The sequence below is a fragment of the Taurulus bubalis genome, assembly GCF_910589615.1.
Source record: "Taurulus bubalis genome assembly, chromosome: 8".
NCBI classification, from domain to species: Eukaryota; Metazoa; Chordata; class Actinopteri; order Perciformes; family Cottidae; genus Taurulus; species Taurulus bubalis.
Genome location: NC_136596.1, coordinates 10,108,315 through 10,133,446, shown reverse-complemented (window position 1 = coordinate 10,133,446; position 25,132 = coordinate 10,108,315). Strand labels below are relative to the sequence as shown.

The window sequence follows — 25,132 nt, the reverse complement described above, 5'->3', positions numbered from 1 at the left end:
CGCGACATGAAGCTTAATGAATCATGAAACTGCTGCCGGAGATGAATAATAAGCATGACACGCTCTCCTGTTGACGCACTACGTTAATGTCATGTTAACGTTAATAACGGTTGAGTTCATTTTGACTCTGACTTGGTGTCCAATCACTGTTCACTATTTCTGCAAGTTTCACAAACAGTCAGGATATCCTTGTGTAATAGGAGCTCAGTCGAGTTAATGAACTTATTAGCCTTTAATATAATTTTATTGAGCTGGCACTCTGAGATTCGTTTGAAAGAAAAGTGCGTTAAAAATGTAATATTATTATTATTATTATTATTATTATTATTATTGTTAGCTGTCGTCTTTTTCTATCAGTGTAGGCAACAACCAAGAGATACATTACTATCTTCATTGTGGTAATGAAGTATCATAAAAATGATGACACGTTAGATTCATAACAATACATGCTGCCTCCAAGAAAAAAAGTGTCATGGTTCTTCTGAGCAATATCAATAAGTTGTCTTTATCACTGTAACCAGAAAATACTCACACAAATTCAAAAAAACAATGACAAATGAAGGGAATTTGCATAAATCCTGGTTTTATTTCTCCTTTAGCAGGATAATGTTTAATTTGTAATTTTTTTTTGGGTGGTGGGTGTATAAGATGAGTAAGCATTGCCTTTTAACGTTTAAAGCTGGGAGTATTGTTGCATAAATGGGAGAGGATCCTTTGCAGAGAGGTGCTGCGCCAACAGGAAATGCACATAGTTAGTAAGCTGCAGCAGTTCACTCAGTAATAGAGATGTTGCTCGCCATATACATGCTGACCAACACTTTTTTACAGTTTAAGAATATATTTAAGTGTCTGTATACTTAGCAAAATCTATTGTTATCTACTCTCAGATGAGTCTCTGGCATTATTTCAGGAGAAGACAGGAATTCCTCTTTTTTCCCCTTTGTTTGCACTTCTAGAGTTTCCTGTTGCACTTGTTTAGCTCCAAGTTTCCACTCAGAAAAAGATTCACAGTCAACTCTCTTTTGCAGGAGAATCGACAATTTGGATCCAAGATGACGGACTCCAAGTACTTCACCACTACCAAGAAAGGTATGTTAACTGATTTGTTAATTCACAGGATAATAGATTCAGATTTAGTAACATAATTTTTGTTCGTTGCTGTATAGATAGCATGCATCAACAATACCTAATCATCACCTTACTTTGTATCAACGTTATTGCCAAGAACTGAACAGCTCTGGTTATTGTAAATCAGATTAGACATATTGAGCATTAGCTGTCAGAGATTTAACTGTCCTGCTGTGCCTCTTGTTGTATTTGTGTGTCTTTTCATGACCCAGAACAGAGCATGTGCCCACACACAGGGCTCTGGAAATGCAAACAGATGCGTATGTGTGATAGTGTAAAGACTCCTTATGTTTGTTAGATTGCCTGAGATATAAGAGCAGATTTCTTTCAATATGTGCTTTTTCTGTGCATCTGCCCGATGTTGCTGCTGGCTGTCTGTGGTTAACACATTAAAGGGGATTGGGAGTAATTTGTGGTTTACAATGCCTGGGAAACTCAAAGAAGGTAGACTCAAATTTAAGCCTAAAATTGACAGTGTGCTGATGGTGTGTGTTTTCTAGTCTACTTCATGCAGATAGACGCCTCAGTAACACAATGTACTGACATTTTAAAAGTGAAATAATTAAATTATTGGTATCTCCACTATCGTAAGGATCAGCATGTCACCAGTTCATGACATTAATGTGAATATTCTTCTGTTGTCAATATGTATACCATGATAAAAGGTATGCTGAATTTCATGTTATCACATTGATGTTCAGTTTGTTGTGCTGTGTTCCAAATGTCACGTACTACCTGTGACAAAGAACACTCTCGTAAAACAAGAACTTCAATACCAAGTTTTGTTTTGAAAGGTAATAAATTATCATATTGAATAATTGCACTGCCTGCCGCAGCTTTGTAGTATAATCTTTTTTCCCCACTGGAACAGCTTCTTATTCTAAATATATATAGCTGAGGTGGTTACACTATGAATGCATTGGATTAGGGCTGAAATGTGACCTCACCTTTTTTTTCTTTTTTTTTACCGAGCTGTAAAAAAACACTTAAATCCTGTATCAGGATTGATGCATCTACCACTGACAACCAAAACCACCCACCAGTATCAGAAACTGCTGGGGGAAAAGGTCATGCTGCAGTACTCTTTTCCAGCGCCTACATCACAAATGGTATAAATTATGTGTGGTTCACTATTTTTCTTGTGTGTACAGGCGAGATCTTTGAGCTCAAGGCAGAGCTAAACAGTGATAAGAAGGAGAAGAAGAAGGAGGCTGTGAAGAAGGTCATTGCATCCATGACAGTTGGCAAGGATGTCAGGTGAGCCATGGAAAATGATGTCTAAAATATCCACACTGAAATAATGCAATGTAACAAATTGACCTTCATTTTGAATCAGTTGTCACTTAACAGCTTGTCCCTCCTTTAGTGCTCTCTTCCCAGATGTTGTGAACTGCATGCAGACGGACAACCTGGAACTGAAAAAGCTGGTCTACCTCTACCTGATGAATTATGCCAAGAGTCAGCCAGACATGGCTATCATGGCTGTTAACACCTTTGTAAAGGTAAAGCCCAATCCGTCTTGAATATGTAAAAACTATATGATGATCTATTCATAATTTATTGTTTAAGTGCTGTAATCGATGTACATAAAGTCTGCTTGGTACAATGCTGTCACGAAAATAATCTTAGTAATACAAGTACAAACATCTTAATACTACTGGGAAATTGTTAATCAAAAATATTAGAATTTTAGTAGAATTCCACCATTTGGACAAACTGTTAGAACAGTTTCAGACTGTCCTCATGTTAAGCATTTCTAGTAATTTGTGCTCAGCACTGTATGATTGATTGGGAGGATAAATACTAATTTAATTTGAAGGTTTAATTTAAACCTAGTCATGCATGCTGTACTGGGCTACATTCGTCTGTTCAGCTGTAACTTCAATGACTTGCCATTATCTCAATTCAATGAGATGATTATCAAAGCTCAAAAAAAAAAAAAAAAATCATACTACAAGAGAAGGGACACCTCAATATATGATTTCATTATTTACAGAATGCTGATGCACATACATGTTCGAGACATTTAAAATGTCTTTCAGATGATGTAGTAATAAATCAAAAGTTGTAAACGTATGACCTTTCTGCACCATTTATCTAGGACTGTGAAGACCCTAACCCTCTCATCCGGGCCCTTGCTGTTCGCACAATGGGCTGCATCCGTGTGGACAAGATCACCGAGTACCTCTGTGAGCCACTGAGGAAATGTCTGAAGGATGAAGACCCGTATGTGAGGAAGACAGCTGCTGTGTGTGTGGCAAAGCTCCATGATATCAACGCACAGTTGGTGGAGGACCAAGGCTTCCTGGACACCCTTAAAGACCTCATCTCTGACTCCAACCCCATGGTACGACTCCCTCGGACAGCCTACTAGATGGCTATTGAGCCAGCCAGATTTCCCACTCGGGGTGGTGCCACAGCAGGCTACACGCCTCAGCTCTGCCTTTCAATGATAAGCTCTTTGCTGGATACACATGTTCAACATGTTGCCAGAATATTGTTAGTCCAATAACCCCTTGTTTATCTTAGTACAACAGGGGTACTTTATTTTTCTATCTGAATTTATCTGTACACTTGTCTTCATCTTTAGGTTGTAGCAAACGCAGTGGCAGCGCTGTCTGAGATAGCAGAGTCTCATCCCAACAGTAATTTACTGGACCTGAACCCTCAGACCATCAACAAGTTGCTGACGGCTTTAAATGAGTGTACAGAGTGGGGACAGATATTCATTCTGGACTGCCTGGCCAATTACACACCTCGTGATGATCGCGAGTCCCAAAGGTAAGACAAAGCACACTGTATGTGTGTTTTTATCTGAGTGTGCTTTCATTTATTTTAAAGTGTTAGAAAATACACCCAGTAAACCCTAAACAATATTTTGCTCTCTCTCCCAATACCATCAACATCTGCTAGCATCTGTGAGCGTGTGACCCCCCGGCTCTCCCACGCTAACTCTGCAGTGGTGTTGTCAGCTGTTAAAGTTTTAATGAAGTTCATGGAGATGCTGCCCAAAGACTTGGACTACTATGGCACCCTGCTTAAGAAGCTCGCCCCTCCGCTCGTCACTCTCCTCTCTGCTGAGCCTGAACTGCAATATGTGGCTCTTAGAAACATCAACCTCATCGTACAGAGACGGTAAATGTGGGGAGATAACCTGTGGAGGTCTCTTTGGTATTCTTTATACTTTGGGAATATTGAGCCTAGTAAAAGTAGCATGTACTATAGCATGCTACATTTCAGTGGGATTCCTTTTTACTTAATTGTATGTTTAATTTCAGCTTGCCACAAATAACAAGATTTTTTTTCTTCTTTTCTCTTTAGGCCAGAGATCCTGAAACACGAGATGAAGGTTTTCTTTGTGAAGTACAATGACCCCATCTATGTCAAACTGGAGAAGCTGGACATCATGATTCGCCTCGCATCTCAAGCCAACATCGCCCAGGTAACGCACCCACAGCTGTAATACTTCCTTTTATAAGGGTGCTTTTACTGAAGCAAAGATATTGGTCACAGAATCCTCTGATTGACACTAATGCTGGTCTGTTTCGCTGTAGGTCCTGGCTGAGCTCAAGGAGTACGCCACTGAGGTGGATGTGGACTTTGTACGCAAAGCGGTCAGAGCCATTGGCCGCTGTGCCATCAAAGTAGAGGTGGGTGCAGATGATGTCATACTGTCGCCAGATGTTTTGTTGCTTAAACCCTTGGGTCGGCTATATTGTTCGACAATAAAGCATTAGTCTGTATGATTGTTTATATCTACTGGTCTTTGGACTCATCTTAAGACTGTACATTATAAAAAGCCACTAGTCCGGCACAGTTTTTTTTTTTAAATGAATACAAGGTAGCTCTGTCATCATGACAGTAAAACAAATTTCTATACTGTGGTTTATTATAGTTTCCACTTTGTGCATGCATGAGTTCACAATACATCATGCTATTTGTCTCTTGTGATCTCAATAGAACACACTTAAAATGAACACAGGACTGTTTATGGTTAAAGCCTAAACTGAAGACAGTATTTAAGCCTCAATTTAAATGTATAAACTTCTAGCAATTTACGTTGCAGAATATATCATATAATAATGTAGGATATTTCTATACCTATAAGCTTTCAGTTTAAAGCAAAAGTCCCATGATATTTTTGTCCCTGATGACCCAGTTGTAAAACTAGTTGTTCCAGGTGATTTTCACATTAACTGTAAGCCTGATTTCTCATTAAACTTCTGGTATAACTCCATCTCGTGCACGGAGATCAAGGGCAAGTAAATGTGATGAGTCGTATTAAAAGGTAGGAAGGAACAAAGAAGAACACTTCAGTTCGACACTGCTGGGAAGTGTATTACTCATTTGTTGAGTCAAACACTTGAGTCAAACTACTTCAAAACTAGTTTATTATTCATGTATATTATATGCACACAACCTTTATGCGTTATTCTATTCTGTTTGATTTTTGATTTGCCTATCATGACAGATTTTCTTTTTCTTTTCTTTAATTAGCAATCAGCCGAGCGCTGTGTCAGCACACTGCTGGACCTGATCCAAACCAAGGTTAACTATGTGGTGCAGGAGGCCATTGTGGTTATCAAGGACATCTTTCGCAAGTACCCCAACAAGTAGGTTCCCTCTAAAGCATCAGTGTGGTCATTTGCACATTATTTGTGAACCCGTCAGTATCCAGATTCACTCGTAACAGTTTACTTGCTCGCCTTATGCATGATACATGCCGCTGTTTATCTTTAACCAGATACACAAGGCACTGATCATCAGTATTTACTCAGACGGCATTCCTGTTCCACTCCACTGACCCTCAGATTATTTTGTCTTGGTCTTAAACTATGCAGAGTGAAAGCTCATTACACAGACAAAAAGGGTTTTCAACTTATTTTTCAGAGCAGACAATTGTCCTCTGAGAGTGTTTGTAGAGGACAGCACTTAGAACCCTGCCTTCATGGCACCTGGTCAAAGGAGGTAAGGCAGATTGTGCTGGAGCGTGACTGCAGAGTGGGTTCATGTGCCAGACAGAAACCTCGCCCACACAGTCAGCAGTAGACGTCATCGTGGAGCCGCTTTGGAAAGTTTCCAGCTCTGCATGGTTCAAGCCTTTAGCTGTACGAGTCACTACTTACTTAAACTTCTGCCTTTTCTATTAATTAGACATCAACAAATTTTTTCTGCCGAGGCAAATCTTGCAATAAAAACATTATTAAATTAAATGTCTCAACCACTGCAGAAAACATTGACTGGTTGAGCATCTAGTAGGTGAAAGACTCAAAGGTCAGACCAGAGGTAAAAGGACAGTGAATATTGGATTCACATTTGTCGGGCTGCCAGAACACACAACTCCAGTAATGCTAACGCTGTTCTTTGTGAGCTTGATGTGGAAGATGCTGACGTGGCTGTTTAACTGTTATTATTTTTTTTTCTTTTTCTGTACCTCCAATTTAGTGACGAGATTAATGGATTTTTATGTAAATGATAGTAATTTGCTCCATGTGATTTTTGTTATTGTTGTTGTTGTCCAAATACTTTTGCAACATTGGAGTTCAACATTGTCGTTTTGTGTGTCCGTGTCCAGGTATGAGAGTGTTATTGCCACCCTGTGTGAAAACCTGGACTCCCTGGATGAGCCGGAGGCTCGTGCCGCCATGATCTGGATTGTGGGAGAGTATGCTGAGCGCATTGACAACGCTGATGAGTTGCTGGAGAGCTTTTTGGAGGGCTTCCATGATGAAAGCACTCAGGTTTGTTTAGGAGAGTTTGGGCACGTTGTGATTGACAAAAGTCCATTTTTAATGGTAGTGCCACCAATAATTTGCATTCTGTGCTGACAGTAGTTGGCACACGTTGATATTACGTCTGAAATAATTAAATGAATTGGTTAGCTGCTGGAAAAGGAGGTGACATGCTGTACACACATGCAGTACTACTACTAAAGAGAACAGGTCCTGTTTAATTGACAAAATGTGTGGTACAGTGAGAGAAATGAAAGAATCCTTGATGAGTTGTATAATTAGTTTTACTGAGCCTAACTGTGCTTAATAGGAAGTTACTGGAATAATTGGAACACTTTTCATGCCTCTATGCCGGCGATAGTCGTGTTTTTGGGTTGTCTGTCTGTACTTACATTCCATGTATCGTGTCCATTCTCATGGACACGATATCTCAGAAACACCTTGAGGGATTTTCTCCAAATTTGGCACAATCTAATAAAATATATTTTTGGACATAATTTAATAATTAATTTATTAATTATGACAATTCAACACGAATATCCCAAAGGATAAAAGGAAGAAGTGATGCAAAGACATGGCTGTAAACTGCTTGACCCAGAGGTGGTAATTTTAGTTATATCTGGCTCAAACGCACGTTTTGTAAAGAAGCAAGCCTTCACTATTGTATTGGAGAAGGTTTTATAAGTAATATTCTGGGTATGAAGAAACGCATCATGCATTAATTGTTCCCTTTTGTGGTGGTGGTTGGTTGGTTAGTAAGTAAGTAAGTAACGTATATTTCTATAGCACTTATCACAGACAACAGGTCACAAAGGGCTGTATAGGAGTCGAAAGAAGACAAAACAAATGAACCCAAAGTGACTGCAGGTTACAGCAGGTTAAGTCAGTAATTGGGATATTTACTGTTGAGCAGGGGGCGCCATCCATGGGAAACCTGAGCCGTGATAGTTAAAAGGAGTTTGTTATGTGTTGTGGATCAGTACAGATCATCGTTAAGATGCAACTTGACATTCATTTACAGTTTTAGGCAAAATTGTATTCACACTAGCTTTAAACTGTTGTAACTCCCTGTATGTGTTCACTGTGTCCTCCAGGTGCAGTTACAGCTGCTGACGGCAATCGTCAAGTTGTTCCTGAAAAAGCCCACCGAGACCCAGGAGCTGGTGCAGCAGGTGTTAAGTCTAGCCACACAGGTGAGAAACGAAACATACACATGTTTTATGTTGCCTTTATCCTCACTATAACTGTCTACGACTCTAATCTTGCTATCTATGTCTTCCTCTAGTTTGTGCAATATGTTTTCATCAGGCAGGGCTTATGACTTTGCTTCTTTTTGTATCTTTTCCAAAAGTTCTCTTTTATTGAATCCTTTCAAGGACACTGGATTACTGCAATATGGATCTGAGCCTTGTGCTTCTGCCGCAGTGGTTTGAGTTTACTCTGCTGTTACACTAATTGTGTTTTAATGGCTTTAGGTAGCGATTTGACTTTGAAACTGAAAACAAACATTAGAACATTTTAATATATGAACATTATATGCTTCATAATGATGTATTACAGACTGTGTGTACTGTATTACACCAGTTGTATGAATTTATCTACAGCAATACACTCAGTACTTATGCAAACAGATGTACAAACAAACATTGCAAACTGCACTTTGCTTGCCGAAATGGGGAGATAAAAATGAGCTTTCTAACTTAAAAGAACCTGCTGACAAAATATATTTGTATTCATTGAACCCAAATAATTTAAATGCCTCGCATATTATCTGCAGTTTTACATTTTATACTGAATACATAAATGAAGATCTCTTTTGATTTAGTTGCAACCTTGACAAGTGTAGTTGATGACTCATGAATCATTGCTCAGTCTTTTATATTGGGGCCAAGACAGAAAAAGAGTCTAACATTAAGTATTTATTAAACGTTCTCCATGAATAATTATCCTTCATCTCCGTTCCTCATCTCCCTCTCCAGGACTCTGATAACCCGGACCTCAGGGACCGCGGCTACATCTACTGGCGTCTGCTCTCGACAGACCCTGTGGCCGCCAAGGAGGTGGTTCTGGCTGAGAAGCCCCTGATCTCTGAGGAGACTGATCTGATTGAGCCCACACTGCTGGAGGAGCTCATCTGCCACATTGGTACTCTGGCCTCTGTCTACCACAAGCCTCCCAGCGCCTTTGTTGAGGGTAGCCGTGGTGTTCAGCACAAGAGACTCACTGGCAGTGCTGGATCGTGAGTCATGCACTTTTCCTTTTTTTTTTTTTTAAACACTGCAGGCAAAGGGTTTTGTTTACTTAAGTGGATCTAGCTTCTTGACTCTTTCCTTTGAATCTGCTGAGTTGCACGCTTTCCAGCAGTGTTAAGCTGTGCAGCAGTTTTTCTGTGGTCCTTCCTGCCTTTACATTAAACTCATTGCATATATATCTAGTTAGCTAGTAAATAGTAATCAAATGAATTACATAAAATGCAACATTGAAATGTTACTTTCTTTTTTTCCTTCTTGTTTTGTTTCTACTAGTGGCGAGAGTGTTGAGAGCCCAGATAACGGTTCTGCTGCTGGAGTTACTGAGGCGGCTCCTGCTGTCATCCCATCCCAGGGAGACCTCCTCGGAGATCTGCTTAATCTGGACCTGACACCTACCACCACCGGACCACCACCACCCACCTCTTCTGGCATGCAGATGGGTGGTATGGACCTTCTTGGCGGTGGACTGGATAGCCTGGTAGGTCTTCAACACAACACAGAGAAGCTGTCGGGTCCTGAAAGGCTGGTACAACACATCTTAGTTGATTTCAGTAAAAAGCTTAATGTCAATAGGACCTAGTGGTGGTAATATATCTTTGTATTCATAATCATAATTTATTTTCTACCTTTTTTTTGGGGGGGGTGCATTTTTCTCCTTTTTTTTTTTTTTTTGTTTACCCTGGTTTGTTTCCCTTTCTTTGTTCAATGCTGCACCTGCAGATGGGGGATGAGTCTGAGCCGGTAACTACATGGAGGGGAAGGGCACAACATTTATAGACAATGTCAGGCCATTTTAGAAGATTGTTTTGATCGCTGTTTTACTTTCACCAATCTGACATTTTCAATCATCATTTATCATCTTTTATTATTCCGATATCCAGAGTAAGCATGCTGTTAAATCCTTGAGTCCAACACTTTTTCTATTCTCTGGGCTCTGTATTGTGTTTCAATCAGCCGCCCATTCCCCTGCGGACGGACACTCCTCAGTCACCTCAGCTCCCACATCAGTCCCCATCGCCCCCAGATTACAGCCCCACTGAGGTTGGTCCAGGGGACCACGCTGGACCAGTAAAGGCCAGCACCAGTCTAGAACCCCCTCTTGTCCCCTGTTGTACCACTGTGTCCTCTGAGTAGTTCTCCCCAGCAGTGCTCTGTGCCTGTTGCATTGTTTATGTTTCCCGCTCCATTTAGGTGAGATTTTAGTGAATCTCAACTTTCGTTTCTTGTCAAATGTCATCTTCCGTATAAAGTAGTAAACCTTTGTCATCGTGTGGAATCACTATTTTTTTGTACCACCAGTCATGTTCACTACCCCAACCTTTTCATCACCACAATAGACCCATTTAGTGAGTCGCATTTGGACAAAACCTATTGGATTTCAATAGCCACTCTGACTTGTGTGGGCATCAAAAGGTCAGTTACATAAAATTAGAATGTATCCCGTACAGTCATCTCCTTCTTCTTCCTGTCACTCGTAAAAAGTGTGAACCCCATAGCTGTCATTAATCACAGAAATACATTTCGTAGACTCACACCATTCCACAGAATATTATTTAATGTTGCACCTTCCTGATTGTTTTTTTGTGCCTGTTCCCCTTCTATCCAGCTTGGCGGAGACCTTGGAGGAAATCCTGCTGTAAGTCATTTGTTTGAGATTTTGCCGACCTTTTGGTTGCTCAGTACAGAGTGATTTTTAATACGTTAGGTTAACATGTTGCTTTGCGACCCACAGATGGGGACTGGTTTTGGTGCTCCTCCAGCTGTGATGCCAGCCTCTTTCAATGCCCCTGTTAGCGGTGGTCTGGATGACCTGTTTGATCTCGGAGGTGGAGTTGGTATGCCTATGGGAGCCTTCAACCCTCCTAAAACAGTAAGTCTTGATATACAAGGATTAAACACACTGCAAAGATCAATGCAACACCAGTGGTTGGATCCAAAAGAAACTATCTGATCTCATCTCTGTTCAGGTTTGGCTTCCAGCCATGAAGGCCAAGGGTCTGGAGATTTTGGGCACTTTTGTCCGCCGTGCGGGGGTCATCCAAATGGAGATGAACCTCACTAATAAAGCGATGAGTGTCATGACTGATTTTGCCATCCAGTTTAACCGAAACAGGTAAGACCACCTACTAAGAAATGTGCTGAGATTTCTGTACATTTACACATTTTGTGACGATTAAGCCTTTCCCCGCTGTGTTCCTCCGAAGCTTTGGTCTCGCTCCAGCTGGTCCCCTTCAGATTCTCACTCCTCTTAGCCCGAACCAGAGTATTGAAGCTGCCCTTCCCCTCAGCACTGTGGGACCTGTCATGAAGATGGAGCCTCTCAACAATCTGCAGGTAACACCTTCACATGCAGGATTAATTTCCCCTGAATTTGATGGGACTGCTAGTTTTTGTTTGGGTTAAACATTAGTGTTGCATCTCTGCGTCTGCTTCATTGTTCATAAATGACCCGGACTAGAAGCGCAGGGTTATGTCCGTCAACTGTTTACATTTTTTCAACACTGGCCTTATTAGGACACTGATGCCTGAAGTTGTGTCCTAACATGTCTTCCTACTGTGCCCAAAGGCCTTGAACTTTGTGACCGCCCTGTATCAGAGTTTGCATTGGAAAGTAAACAGAGTTGGGAGACAGATCAGAGGGCGACCAATATGTTTTCTTCAGGGCTGATAGGATACAGATGATTAGTAATAAAGTAGACTATAACTAATATTTGGAGCCGATGTACATTTGCAGTAAAAATTAAATTGTTGCTCTTTTAGAAGTTCTCGGACAGAGTCCTTACTGCAGCACCTGTATATCTAATTAAGTCATTAAAATCCCTAAAAATAATCTTTGAAAAATGAAAGTATCACAAACTCTAGTTTAAATTCCTTTAAGCATATGTTTAATTAAATGCTGCAAAAGGTAACTTTTCAACATTATCTTTTAAACATTTACATAATCTTTAAAACATGAAAGAGCCATTGCTCTTGCCGTGCTGACACCTGCTTTGCATGTATTACCATCTTCCTTCCCAGCTGTTGGTTGACTGTAATACTCCCATAATGCACTTTTAGACCTTCTTCTTTAGTGATTGTTACTCTGCTCTTCTCTGGTTTATCAGTGAAGTGGGCAACTGGAAATCTCCATTAACGATGACTAACAATGACTTAGATTTCTTCAAATTGGGCAAAAACGTCCACTTTTTTTTGGTATTTATTTTTTGAATTTTGATAGTGAAAGGTCGCTGTGACCTCCATAAAACATGTTTTTTGACCATAACTCAAGAATTGATTTGCTAATTATGACAAATTCACACAAAGGGCTAATAGGATGGAATGAGCCCGAGATGTTGGTGGAGGCATATAACCACTAGGCGATAACTTATAATACAAAATAAAAATCTATTCTGATTATGGTAGAAATGTTGAATGTTAGGCCAATATTCAGTTGACCTTTTTAAAGAAATGAATACCTTACTTTGCTCAATCTGTCATATTCCTAATTGACAGAATTTAATGTATTGTTATATTTCTTAAGTTTACCGAACTAATGGTTGAGATATTGATGGACCTGACTATATATCTCTTTAGGATATATGTTTGAATACATGTCCATGTGTCTTAATTGATTATTAATGTGTCCTCACTGTTATTCAGCTATACTGTTGAATTCCCCTGTTTTGAATAAAAACATGAAACAACCATCAAAACGGTTGTGTGTTTCAAGTAAAAAGAGCGGCAGAGGCTGGCTTGTGTTTGATCAGCGTGGTTCTTTTAACTGGGCGAAATTAAGGACGGTTGCTGTGTGCAGCTGGAGAGAGAAGATAAGAGTGGAAGGGGGGTGATTGAGGTGGGGGTCATTGTGGGCCACGCAACACACGGCTCCTTTGTTTTTCCTGGCCTCAGTAGGCTTGCTCACCTTTTCACTCTGCTGGCTCTGGGCCCAACTTTGATGGGTACAGAACATTATCTCAGATATTACATTTTTTTTAAAGGTTCTGCTTTTTTCTTTTTTTCTTTTCAAATGGAAGATTTACTATTATAATATTTTGAGTGCTCTTTTTCAACAATGTGTGGTCTCAGTCAATGAAACACTTTGATCAGGAATCTCATTTTAAGGAAAGTCTTTTGTAACTTTGGGTGCAAGTTTCATGGCAGTTTTTCCCACTCTAAAGCCCTCTGTAATGGTGAAGGCTGAATAACTGCTTTTTGCACGATAGCAAAGAATGTTAAGTAAACGTACTTGTGATTGATCAAGAAATCAATCGATGTAAAAAAATAATAATAATTGAACGTCCGTTACGTGCAAGCCCTTGCCGAACTGGTTCATACAATGCGGATTAAGCCTCCAGGGTAAACTTTCTTTATTTCTCAGTAGACCAGAGTTGTGGTGTCCTGTGTCTCTGGCAACATCACCACGTAAAAACTATAGAGCATTATTCTCTGAACAAGTTGTTTATTAACTCAACGTCAATACATCAGCAGTTCACAAACTTCTGTCAACCAACATCGCACTCTCACGTCCAGTTCCTCCAGCGTATCTGCTTATTCTCGCTCTCTGATTGGTTACTAGGTATGTCAGCCTACCTGCATTACCCAATACCTTGATGGGCAGGAAGGAGGGGGACAATAGTGGCAGCAGCTAGGAAGTATGACGGAAGTTATAGCGTCCAAGAAAAGGTTCTTGAGTGAACAACAGAAGAAAAAACAACAACTTTGCTTTCAGTGGAAGGATTTAAGGCCCAAAAAGAAAACTATAGACGGGGAAAGAGCACCACGGGGGAGATGAGGCGAGCGCATCTGCAGGCACACGTCATAAGTCTGTCGACGGTGTTTGTGTAATTTAAATTAATTTACAAATTATACTAATTTTAATTACTCTCACAAACAGACAAAAGTTCTGCGTGATAGCTTTCAACTAATTCAAATAACTTGTATTTACTGTGAAGACTAAATAAACAGGCACAGATTAAAAAATGTGATGCTGCCAATCGTACCAACTAATTGTTCGTATTGGCGTGCTCAAAATATCTTTGCTAAAAGAGAGACCAAACAGAATTTGGGAACCTCTAGTCTAATGGATTAACTTAGTACAGAACATGAGATTTAAATCATGTCAAAAATCATGTCCTGTAGTACCCATATTAGTTTGGCTTCTGACTTCCGTAGACATGGCTTATAATAAAGATCTTTTTGTTGACAAACGTACAGAATTAAGCTTTAAATTGTTTGTGTCTCACTCGATGTGTTACTGTCGGTCCTGCATTGCACCCAGGAGTAAGATGCCCTGATGAATTATTCACACGTCATTCTTCAGCTCTCGTCTGGCGGCAGTCATTGTCCCCCTAACAAGCTTCTGTGAGCAGGCTGATCAATATCACCGGCTGCCCCTTGTTCCTTCAGGTTCCTCCATTATACCGCCGTTGTTCTCATGTTTCAGTGTCTTGAACTTTTGCCACCAGGTCTGTCAAAGATCTGAGGCACTTAGATAAACAAAGTAATTATTTTTTTAAATATAGACCTGCTGTTGGGTGCTATTTTGGTTTCTCTCATTTGTCAGTCGTCTTTGTGTCTTCATCTTCTTATTTTTGATATTTTATTTTTAACCACTGTCAGCTATTTTTACCTCCCTATCTTTCCATATTTATTGTATTCCTGTAGTAAAGCACTTTCTGGAAGCACTTTCAGCACATCTGGGTGATGCCGTCGAATGTGCGTTTGCATGACTGACTCAAGTACTTACGCCGTACGTTTTCAGGTGGAACCTTTGGTTCCACATTACATGCGTCAATCTATACTTTTATTCTGAGTGCTGCTTGACGGTTCACTACAAATTCACAAACCATTACACCCGTTACATTAGTGTTATGTTGGCTTTTAAGTAATGTCTGCTGATGTTCTTCGGCAAATACAAGTCTCATGCTTACTGGGAGACATCGTGTGATGGGAGGCCTGTGATGAACACTGTAGTATTGACTGTGGGCGAGTGTGTTTGTGGGAGAGTGAGATTCCCATGGGGCTTTAGCCTTCTTGTTCAGTAAATGGCACACATACACCAGCAATGCCCATCCTTGAAGGGCACTTGAAAAGTAATTACCCATGTACTGCTTCTTGTTTCTCCTCCTCTACCTCCTCCTTGGATGTCATCACTCTTGCAGGTGGCTGTTAAGAACAACATTGATGTATTCTACTTCAGCTGCCAGTACCCCATTAGCATGCTGTTTGTGGAGGATGGGAAGATGGGTGAGTGTCTCAGCTAAACTTCTTCACACAAAAGCCTCACATCCCCGCTGACGTCAATGCCACACACGTACGTCAAGTCATTCAGCGTGGACACATTATTATGATTGTTAAGATAGTGTGGGTGTGTGTGGGAGACTGTACTCACTCGCCTCTCCGAGATGCACAGTTGCTCCTGGATCGTACACCTGGAGCTGGAGATATGACCAAAGTCTTCCATCCCATATACAAATATACTGTATTTTGATATAGCATGTTTTATGGTAAAATAAATGAAAAAATAAATAGTCAATAATAATAAAGAACCGCATGGTAAAGCCTATTTTTGTATACTCCTATGTGAATAAGATAATTAACAAGTTGAACATTAACGAGAATCTTACTGTAAACTAAAATTTCACTTGAAACTGTAAAGAAAACAAAATACATATATACCGGCATCATCTACATTTTATTGAAACAAAGGCAACAGCAAATGCAATATGAATAAAAAAACTGCCCTTTGTGTTCCAGACCTAGTGTTTTTATATTTGGTGTCATTTCGATGTAAAAAATGTAGGGTGACGGTGTCAATACATACATTTAGTTATTGTCTGTTATCGGTGTGTGTGTGTGTGTGCTCCGTCTTTGATCGTGTCTCCTTGTCCACAGAGCGACAGGTGTTCCTCGCCACATGGAAAGACATTCCTAATGAAAACGAGGCCCAGTTTCAGATCAAAGACTGCCATCTCAACTCTGGTGAGGAAGATGGAAAGAGAACAGTGTGTGCACCACTATACAGGGCAGCCACATCATGCTGCTTCTTTATATGTTGAAATGTCCCGACACAGTGGCGATCTCAAATCCTCACTAATGAAACGAATTGTATTTGATGAGAACTCATCAGCTGCTCATCAGCTGCCCCGCATTTACGGGTGATAATTTAGTTTTACACAAGCGTGAGAGCAGCTGAACTGGAGAAGAATTCCTAATGACAGCTTAATGGAGATTTCCCCCCATAGATTACATTTCTTCTTCATGAACAAAGAGAGGGCTTCACATCCTACAGGGAAGCAGCAGCGAGGCTGAGGAGAAAAGTTAATTCATAATTAGTGACTGTATCTTTGCTCCAGGGATAGCCCAGGGTGATAAAGTAAAAAATAAATCCTGCATCGTCTGTAATATTTAATGATTGTTTGATGACTGAAACTGAATACTAAAAATGAGCAATAGCTTGTTCAGATATGCTGCGTTCACACCAAAAGCATTCTGAATATTCGCGCCGCGTTTACCGCGTCAGTTTATTCGCTCGACAATAATGCTGTGTTCGCACCAAACGCGTTACGAATGTTACTCGCGCCTGAAAGGGGGCGTGGCTTATCGCTGTGGCTTATCTCCGTAAAAACAGTTACCGTTTCCACCATCCACAATAGAAATAACTACTAGTTCGTCAGAACATCAAACTCCATGGTGCCTGGGTTCATAATATTATCTGTCCCACAACAGCGTCTGATTGACGGCCGCTACCAGCGCTACTTCAGGCGGACCAGCAGCAGTTTGATTCAGCGACGGCGGTGGTGATGGGCGGAGCTTCTCAACGCTGATTGGCTTTCGCAACTCATCGTCACGCAAATGTTTCAACTCGCAGCTTGCAACTTGCACAAATTCGCCCCGCGTCATTCACGCCGCCCGGCGGAAAATTCGCTTTTCCACAACATATCGCGTCTGTGCATTGACTTTGCATGTAATCTACTCATGCTTCAAATTCGCAACGCGTTTGGTATGAAGCAACGCAGCAATAGTTAAAACAGTCAAGTACAGAATTGATTCACATTTTTACTGCATTATGTAAATTTCTGATTATGTTCCTACAACAGATGCCGCCTCCAACAAACTGCAGAGTATCAACATCTTCACCATAGCCAAGCGCACAGTGGAGGGTCAGGACATGCTGTATCAGTCCATGAAACTCACCAATGGCATCTGGGTGCTAGCTGAGCTGAGGGTGCAGGCTGGAAACCCAAACTACACGGTGAGCACTGTGTGCCACTTGCATTGGCTGAATTTATGATTTTGATTCATATCACTGTTGTTCTCTTGCTGCTGTGTTTTACCGTTTACCCCCCCAAAAAATGGATGTTGAGAGACAGTGACGACTTTTCGTATTTTATTAAAGGACGCCGTTTTAAAAACCCAAAGTATGTTTTGCCAACTACTGTCAAAGATGTCAGCATTATAAAAAGGAGAGGTTTGACATGGTAACATATACTTTATATTGTACGTATATACAATTTGTTGACAACATTATTTATACCTGCAGCACAATGGGCAACAACTTGATTTTACCTGTCCCGGGGTAAAATTCCCACAAACAATGACCAAAAGTTGTTAATGCTAAATTCTAAATGTATTTCAGTGTTACTTCTTTACCTTTTTTTTCCTAATGCACAACCGAAGTTAATTAGCCTTACTTGTTTATTTGTTTTTGCAAGTATTTCATTTTTTAAGAAAGGCTTAGTAGAGGCAGCTTTACAGTTTCACAGGAGTAGACGATACTAAACTCTAAAAAACGAATAACTTCACTAATCATCATTCACACGTACAGCGTAGGAACTTCCATTCTGCACTTCAGCACAAATTGAGCCTGATTTGCTTTAATTTAATAAGTATGATGGAGTTAACAAAATACTGTCATCACTGCACGTCTCGAAGCCAAATGACACTGCAGAGACGGGACAGAGATGGAGGCGCAGGAGTGAGTGAGTGAGTGAGTGGGAGGGAGAAAGCTGGTGCGTTGTGCCGTGATTGGAGTGCGTCGCTAGTATTTGTGATTCAACTGTGTGGTCATTGGTTTTTGTTCTCCATTGTGTTGTTGCTTTGTCAGCGTGACGCGGTCTCCGGTCTTGATGGATTGTGTTGGGTTTAGACATTCTGCATGACTATCGTCCAGAGCGATGACCTTGGTGCAACTCCTGCCAGCGCATCACTCGGTCTGCTTTCAGTTCAGATCACTGCCACTCGCTTTGTTTTTGTTTTCTCCAGTCTAGACTCGCCAATTTGTCAGTCAGCCTGCTCTCGCTCATTAAATCTTCAGGTTGTTTATCTGGTCACAACTTCTTATACGTCATTGTGTAGCCTAATCTCATATGGGAGTTTTTTTAAATATGACTTTGGGAGTATTTCCTTGAGATAAAGATGAATTAACTGAAGTGAAAGCTAATGTTTTACTTAATTATTGGTAGTGCATTTATTTCTAATTTGTGTGCATTTTACATTTTCTTTGTTGCTTTTTCCCCTGTGTGGAGGTTTTCTTTTCCTTCTCAATTTTTAAGTTCAAATAGATCCTCAGCAGGGCAGGAAAGGCTCCCTATTTTTTAAAGATGGATTGTTAAGTGAAGAGAAGACTAGACTTTCAAGTTAACAGTGCTGCATGTACATTGTGTATTCTGAGGCTCGTTCTCTGGCTGCTGCATGCTCTCTGCGCTATCTTTGCGAGGCACAATAAAGCCAAGCGGCCGAAGCCTTTTGTCAGCAGCTATTTTTAGAGCTGAAGAAGTAAAGCTCCACCGCTGCGGGGTGGGGGGGTTATTGTGCTTCTGAAGACCAGACACACAAACGATTGTAATTTGTTACGAGTTAAGACGTACAGTATCATTTGATTCGTGCCGCTGCTTACCCATGGTTTTGGGTGTTTTTTTTCTCAAGGTTCACCACCACAACGACCTTTTACATTGTCATTCGATACCTTGCTACTAAATTATTGATTATAGCAGCTTTAAGTTTCCACATTTAAGTGTCAGCAGCTCTCAAATTCCCTGCGACTGACTTCCATCGGAGCTTGTGTATACTTTAGTTTTTATTTTGGAATTGGGACATCAGCATATCTTTTTGACATGGAAGCATGGAAACTATGTGGCCAGTGACGCTGGCTGATTTTCAGGGTTTAAGTCAGCTTCAACACGGAAATGGACACCAAAGTGCCACCCAGCCTCCACACAAACGTAATCTGCTAACCCTCTACATAAGCAGGCTCTCTTAATAGCAGTTTCTACACAGTGGCTAGAGCATCCGCATTTCCTCACATCTTTTACCCCATGCTGATAGGAGAGCCCTGCCTAAATGTAGCCAGCAGCTGCATGCATTAGTAAAGAGCCCAGGGTGTGCAAAGGCAACCCTTACGAAGCTGTGCACTACCACTGCTGTATTCCACTGCAGCTCTCTGGTAACCAACACATCTTGGTATCCATTGAGTCGAGGATGGGCCTGCTGTAAAACTGTTGTCAGTCGCTCACCAGAGCTCTGGTTACTAACTGATCACTGTTGTTTTTATTATAGTGTTAAAGGGAATTTGTTGCAGTGTTCTTGCAGCAACACTGTAGACACTGTACGCTGAAAAGTATTTATATTAGATCCCATTCCAAAACTATAGGAAAAAACAAGCCCTTTTAAAAACATTTATTTTTCTCACCACTGCCTCAAATTGTGATGAGGTAGTGCTGAGGAGGGATTACTGAATATAAAACATGGGAAAATCAAGTTAAATGACATCTAAATCCTGCCGTTCGAGTCCAGCTGGACATCTTTTGTTGCATGTAGTTCATCTTTTTGTGTCAGCTCTCCATTGTCTGCTGGCTAGTACAGTCCCTGAAAATAATTTTATCACTCAAACTGAAAGGCAGGTGTGTGTGTGTCAGTCAGTCTGTGTGTCAGTCAGTCTGTGTGTCTCTCCCTGTCTGCTGCACAGCGTCGTGGGTTATTAGGGGCTCCATTTGTCAAAGAAGAAAGCACACCTGGTTTTGATTGTGCAGCAATTGATTAATGAAACAATTTAAAATATTCAGAATCCCTGTCTCCTGTATTTATTAAGTGCAATGCCATGAATTTCTGTCCTCATAATTATTCTGAAGCTCCAGCTGTCTTGTGTTTCTGGATCTGAAGAAATATCATCTGCAGTATGATTGCTGATGGGAAAAAAACTCAAATCCTAAACCTGCTCCCAGCTGAGACTAACATCAAAGAGTGGAAAGGCTGCCTCTCTTCTCTCTAGTGTGTTTGTGTCTATATTGCCGTCTGTGTGTCTCTTTGTCTGATGAGACTAAATTAAGAAGCGTTTCAATAAATATATTTTTTACCTGAGAAATAATAGATTTTGTCTCCTGGGAAGCAAAACAAGTGGCTTTTGCTTATTGGTCTCATTTACACCCACAAGCTTATAAAGACAACAATGCTCGTTTCTGATGAAGACCCTGTTGGCGAAACGTTCTATCATTACATTTTTTGGAGCTTGCAGTTGAGTCATTTATATTAAAGACTTGGATTCAAAATGAACCTGCTACATCAATTAGCCTATTAATCAATTGTACTAAGACAAACTGCTTCACGTTTCTCTTAGTTTTGTGTACTGAATGTCAAACGGTAAACATTTAATAACCTTTTCATTTTAACAGTAACATCATATCCAACTCTGTCCGACTCTTCTCTTCCTCAGATCTCTCTGAAGTGCAGAGCTCCAGAGGTTTCCCAATGTGTTTTCCAGAACTACGAGACAGTGCTGAAGAACTGAACGCCTCCATCGACCCGGCCGCTGCCCTCACAGACCCCTGGCACCTTCTCTTGCTCTCCTTCACCTCACCCACCAACCATATTGCAACCTAATGCAGCGCCAGGGCCACTTCCTGCTGTGTTGGTGCTCTCTATATCAATCCAGCTGTTTAAATTGGGAGGTTTCATGATTTTAAGTCCCATTTTTGATCCATCGCTGGTTGATTTTTCTTTCCAAAGACTGCAGAAAATCCTGGTTCACTGGTTTGCTGTATTCTGTCCCCTCTTTGTATGTTTCTTTACAAAAAGATTTGGTTTCAGGACATTATCTTTATGATATATTTTCTGAATGCTCACCATCACATTATTGGTCCCCCGCTCTTTGATGACCGGTGTTCTTTCGGGGACAGACTGCTGTATTCCTGTGAGTGTTTTTTCTGCATGAGGCTTTTTAATCATTATCAAGCCCCCACATCTCTGCAAATTTGAGTCTATTTTTAGCGTCTGCAATCAGCAGGTGAATGTCTGCATATTTATTTAGGGTACTTTCAAGAAAAAAAGGCTTTAACTTTCCTCTCCTGTTCCCCTGTGTGAAGTGGCTGTGTGGGCCGTAGAAAAGACACACATATACTTACAAACTACATTATCGTTGTCTTTGTCATTTTTACAGTTTTCTTATGTGTCTCTGGATCTTCTGCTGTCCCTGAGAGCAGACTGTGTGCGTGGAAGCTGTTTGTTGCTGTGCAGTTCTTTTTGTTTTCCCATCAACATCTGGACATTTTAGAGACTAGCAGCAGTCCTACACTGCCTGCGCTCTTCCTTAGTCATTCCATGGTTTTGTGTGTGTGTGTGGACTTGTTTGTGTTCATTTGGCAAGCTGAGAGAGCCTCAGGTGTTGAGGATTTTGAATTTGCTGCTTCCCCTCCTGCGTCGGTGACAGCCTCTCGAGTACCACGGCCACCTGAGATGAAGGCTCATGTGAGATAACTCTAAATGTATGATGCCATGGTTTGTAACACTTCTGAGTAATACGTATAGATGTAGCACACTGTCTACATCCACTGTCCCTGTTCTACCTGCAGACTCGACCAGATTAATTGGATTCCTTTTTCCGAGTCATTACACTGAAGCCCTTTTTATCGGCTCTACAGGATGTATGCTCCCACGCTAACAGCTTGTAAAGATTACAACAGAGGTGGCTGTGTATTCTGAGCGGATCTTTGTGTGGCGACGGCTGATTCGTTTGAAATGCTGTAAAAAATGAAATTACAAAAAAAAAGATGTTAAATCATACGATTTTTGATTGACATGATTTTGTTCATTGTGTGTACATCAAAACGAACTATTAAAATTCTTGATAAATTCATATAATCATTCTTCAGTGTTTGACATTATGAATGAAATGCAGTGCAAGGACAAGTTGTTTTTATGGCGCAGTCTGCCAGTGTCCCAGGATGCAAACTGTTACCTCAGTTTTATTTGCTTGGTAAAGTCCACATTCCCAAGGTCCCTGGAAACCTGCGTGCATTGTTTACACACACACACACACACACACACACACACACACACACACACACACACACACACACACACACACACACACACATACACACACACTTTATAATCATCGATGACCTTTGAGGCATCTCCTCATGGGCTGTTCAGCTTCTGCTCCAGTGTTATAGAATTGGCAGCCCTCACAGCTTTGCATTACAAAGCCACTCTGTGTTTTTCAACCTTGAGTCGTGAGTGAAGTCTGAGGTTTATCCACAGCTGGCTGCACCTCAAAGGCGGAGCAGCTCCCCCGTAGCGTAAACAGAGTTTTTAAGGTCAGAGCTGCTTGGAGAAAGGTAAGCAAGATTTCAACTGCATCACCTAATCGTGAACACAAACACCTCTCGCCTCACATCTGTTCCTCTGTGAACGTTAAAGGTCAGCGCTGCGCTAACCAGAGAGGAGTCAGTAGTCCAAAACTGCGACAAGAGTCTGTTCAACTAATGAATGATCTATATCGATCCTATGTGAGGAATGCATGCCAATAGGGGGCGCCACTGCATTGCTTTCGGGTAAAGGCTCAGTTTGTATGAAGGGGCTGTTTATAGACTTAGAAATAGATTAATAATTTAACCACTGTATTAATAGTTAATGAGTAGTCTACCAACGTTTTACAGATTGGATCTAATCAACTTTTGGGCTGCCAGGTTTGTGGAAAAATGTTTTCTGGCTGTTTATCCTCCTGCAGCAGGACACTCACTTTGTGTTTTAGATCGTCTGGTCCCTAATGAATGAAGAACTATCTGGTCCAGAATCTATTGATCAACAACTTACTGCTGCAGACTTGATGCAGTGATAAAATAAAAAAAAACACTTTCAATGGATTTACAACATTATTACCAAACAAAGAATAAACTCCAGGTCTGCCCTTTGAGACACCTTTTCTTCATGCATTGTATCCTTAGAAACCAAACGGTTTAATACTAACTGTCCTTGCGCCTACTTTGTGCACTGCTAACCAGAGCAAACACAAATGCATTTTAAAATAACCATGTACACTTAATATCAATGGAAATGATTCAAACAGTGTTTTTTTGACCCATCATGCACCTCTCTCGTCCATTCTGTGTCTGTGCTGACGCACACATGTCCGTTCCTCATGGGCGTCGCACGCAAACCGGCGCCGCCTCGCTTCGGTCAGACCCCGAGCAGCTGCGCGGTCTGACGCATCGGAAGTGAGAACAGGTTGGTTTCGACTCAAAGCCCCTTCACAGCACCTTCAGGGCCGTATAGTGGCGCAAGGCCCATGCATCCGTTGTGTATGTGTTGGTGCTACAAATTATTCAATTGCAATGAATAAAACTACCACTTACCACATGTATGCTTATTACACTTCACATACATACTTTGCATTTCGCACTATTGTTTATCTAATTTGCTTAATTAATGAATACACTCTGCGACTGTAAATATAGATATATTTCATTCCAGTTAGTTGTATTCTATTTAATTGTATTTTGTATATTTAAATATATATATTTTACTTTATTTTGTATATATCTTTCATCCCTGTTGCTTCTTTATATCTGTTATCTTGTGTGTTTGTATCTTCAAGTTGTAAGGCGCTATTGATGACAACAAATTTCCCCTTGGGGATTAATAAAGTATCTATCTACCTCTATCTATGTAGGCGTTGTGGCCCATGAGAGTCAAATGCCCGCTTTGTTTGGTTGGAAATCCAGCCTTGATAAACACCGCCCCAAATAGCGGAAAGACGCTATAAACGGTGTCTTAAAGGCAGTGCGGCATTGGAACCCACCGGCCGAGGTTACAAGCGCATCCTCCTCCAGTTATAATTCCTCACACTTGTCGCTGAGTGGATTTCGCGGCCGCCATCGAGCAGTGATTGATGGACACATCGGCCCAGCCCGAGGACCCTCTCCACTTATAAATCGTGGCACCTCGGAGATATGATGTGCAGTCTTGCGCCACACTGTTCCGTGACCCTCACATTAAGATCATGTATAGTGGACGTCCTATTCTTTTTTCCATTTATGTGCAGCGTATGGGAGCTCGAAGCGTTCACACGCCTTGCGCACGCCATCACCCTATTGGATGAGCTGGGCAGGGGATATTGCAAGTGATGAGGGAGGAGAGAGAGAGAGAGAGGGCAGTCTTCAACAGCTCATGTCTCTCCAACGGCAGACACACACGCGCGCGCGCACGCACAGTGCTCCTTAATAGGCTCCAGATGCCTTTACAGAAAACGCACGTCTGCAGGCTGTGTGGATTGCCTCTTCTCCTGTGAATCACGCAGATGTGAACCTATCTTTCTGTCTTCGACCGAAAAGCAGATTATGGGGTTGTGTGCATCTTCAGAACACGTGGGGAGCTTATTTACCAGGCTGGCGACTGTGTGCCCGTCCTCCCTGTGATGGAGGAGCGCGGCGGTGGTGCATCGGTGGAAATGAGTGAGAGGTGCAGAGGAGGTAATCAATGAAGACACACAGGGCGCCAGTGCGTTTGGGCAAGGTCAGAGTCTAGCCTGGATGAGATTATGTCCATGCAGGGACAACGAGGACGGACTTTTACGCTCGCCTGGGGATGTCCTCTGAAAACCAAGTTTTTCTCTCCGTGTTGGATTGCCGAGGCAGCGAAAATCCCTCCATCTGCATGAGCATGCTTGAGCTTAGTTTTTGACAACCTTCACGCTGCACGGCTTCTTTCTTGTCTCCCTCAGCCCGGAAATAAAGTTTATTCTCCCTGCTCGACGGGTGGGTGATC

The 25,132-nt window shown here is 41.3% G+C and overlaps 1 protein-coding gene across 4 annotated transcripts; it reads left to right on the top strand.

Moving 5' to 3' along the window:
• The first annotated feature begins 1,037 nt into the window (after nucleotides 1–1,037).
• On the top strand, nucleotides 1,038–22,214 carry ap1b1 (adaptor related protein complex 1 subunit beta 1). 4 transcript variants are annotated; one of them, XM_079222697.1, is made up of 23 exons: nucleotides 1,038–1,089; nucleotides 2,280–2,385; nucleotides 2,495–2,630; nucleotides 3,230–3,475; nucleotides 3,719–3,909; nucleotides 4,042–4,263; nucleotides 4,450–4,570; nucleotides 4,683–4,778; nucleotides 5,626–5,741; nucleotides 6,704–6,869; nucleotides 7,955–8,053; nucleotides 8,840–9,099; nucleotides 9,386–9,590; nucleotides 9,833–9,853; nucleotides 10,067–10,153; nucleotides 10,719–10,748; nucleotides 10,845–10,982; nucleotides 11,080–11,225; nucleotides 11,317–11,446; nucleotides 15,253–15,337; nucleotides 15,986–16,072; nucleotides 17,191–17,345; nucleotides 20,802–22,214. In XM_079222697.1, exons 1-23 carry the CDS (start codon nucleotides 1,053–1,055, stop codon nucleotides 20,874–20,876), a joined length of 2,955 nt encoding a protein of 984 aa, XP_079078823.1. In that variant the 5' UTR covers nucleotides 1,038–1,052; the 3' UTR covers nucleotides 20,877–22,214. The 4 variants fall into 4 exon arrangements, with proteins under 4 accessions (XP_079078823.1, XP_079078822.1, XP_079078825.1 ...); XM_079222696.1 differs by lacking the exon at nucleotides 9,833–9,853 and having other exon boundaries at nucleotides 10,067–10,186; XM_079222699.1 differs by lacking the exon at nucleotides 10,067–10,153.
• The last annotated feature ends 2,918 nt before the right edge of the window (nucleotides 22,215–25,132 follow it).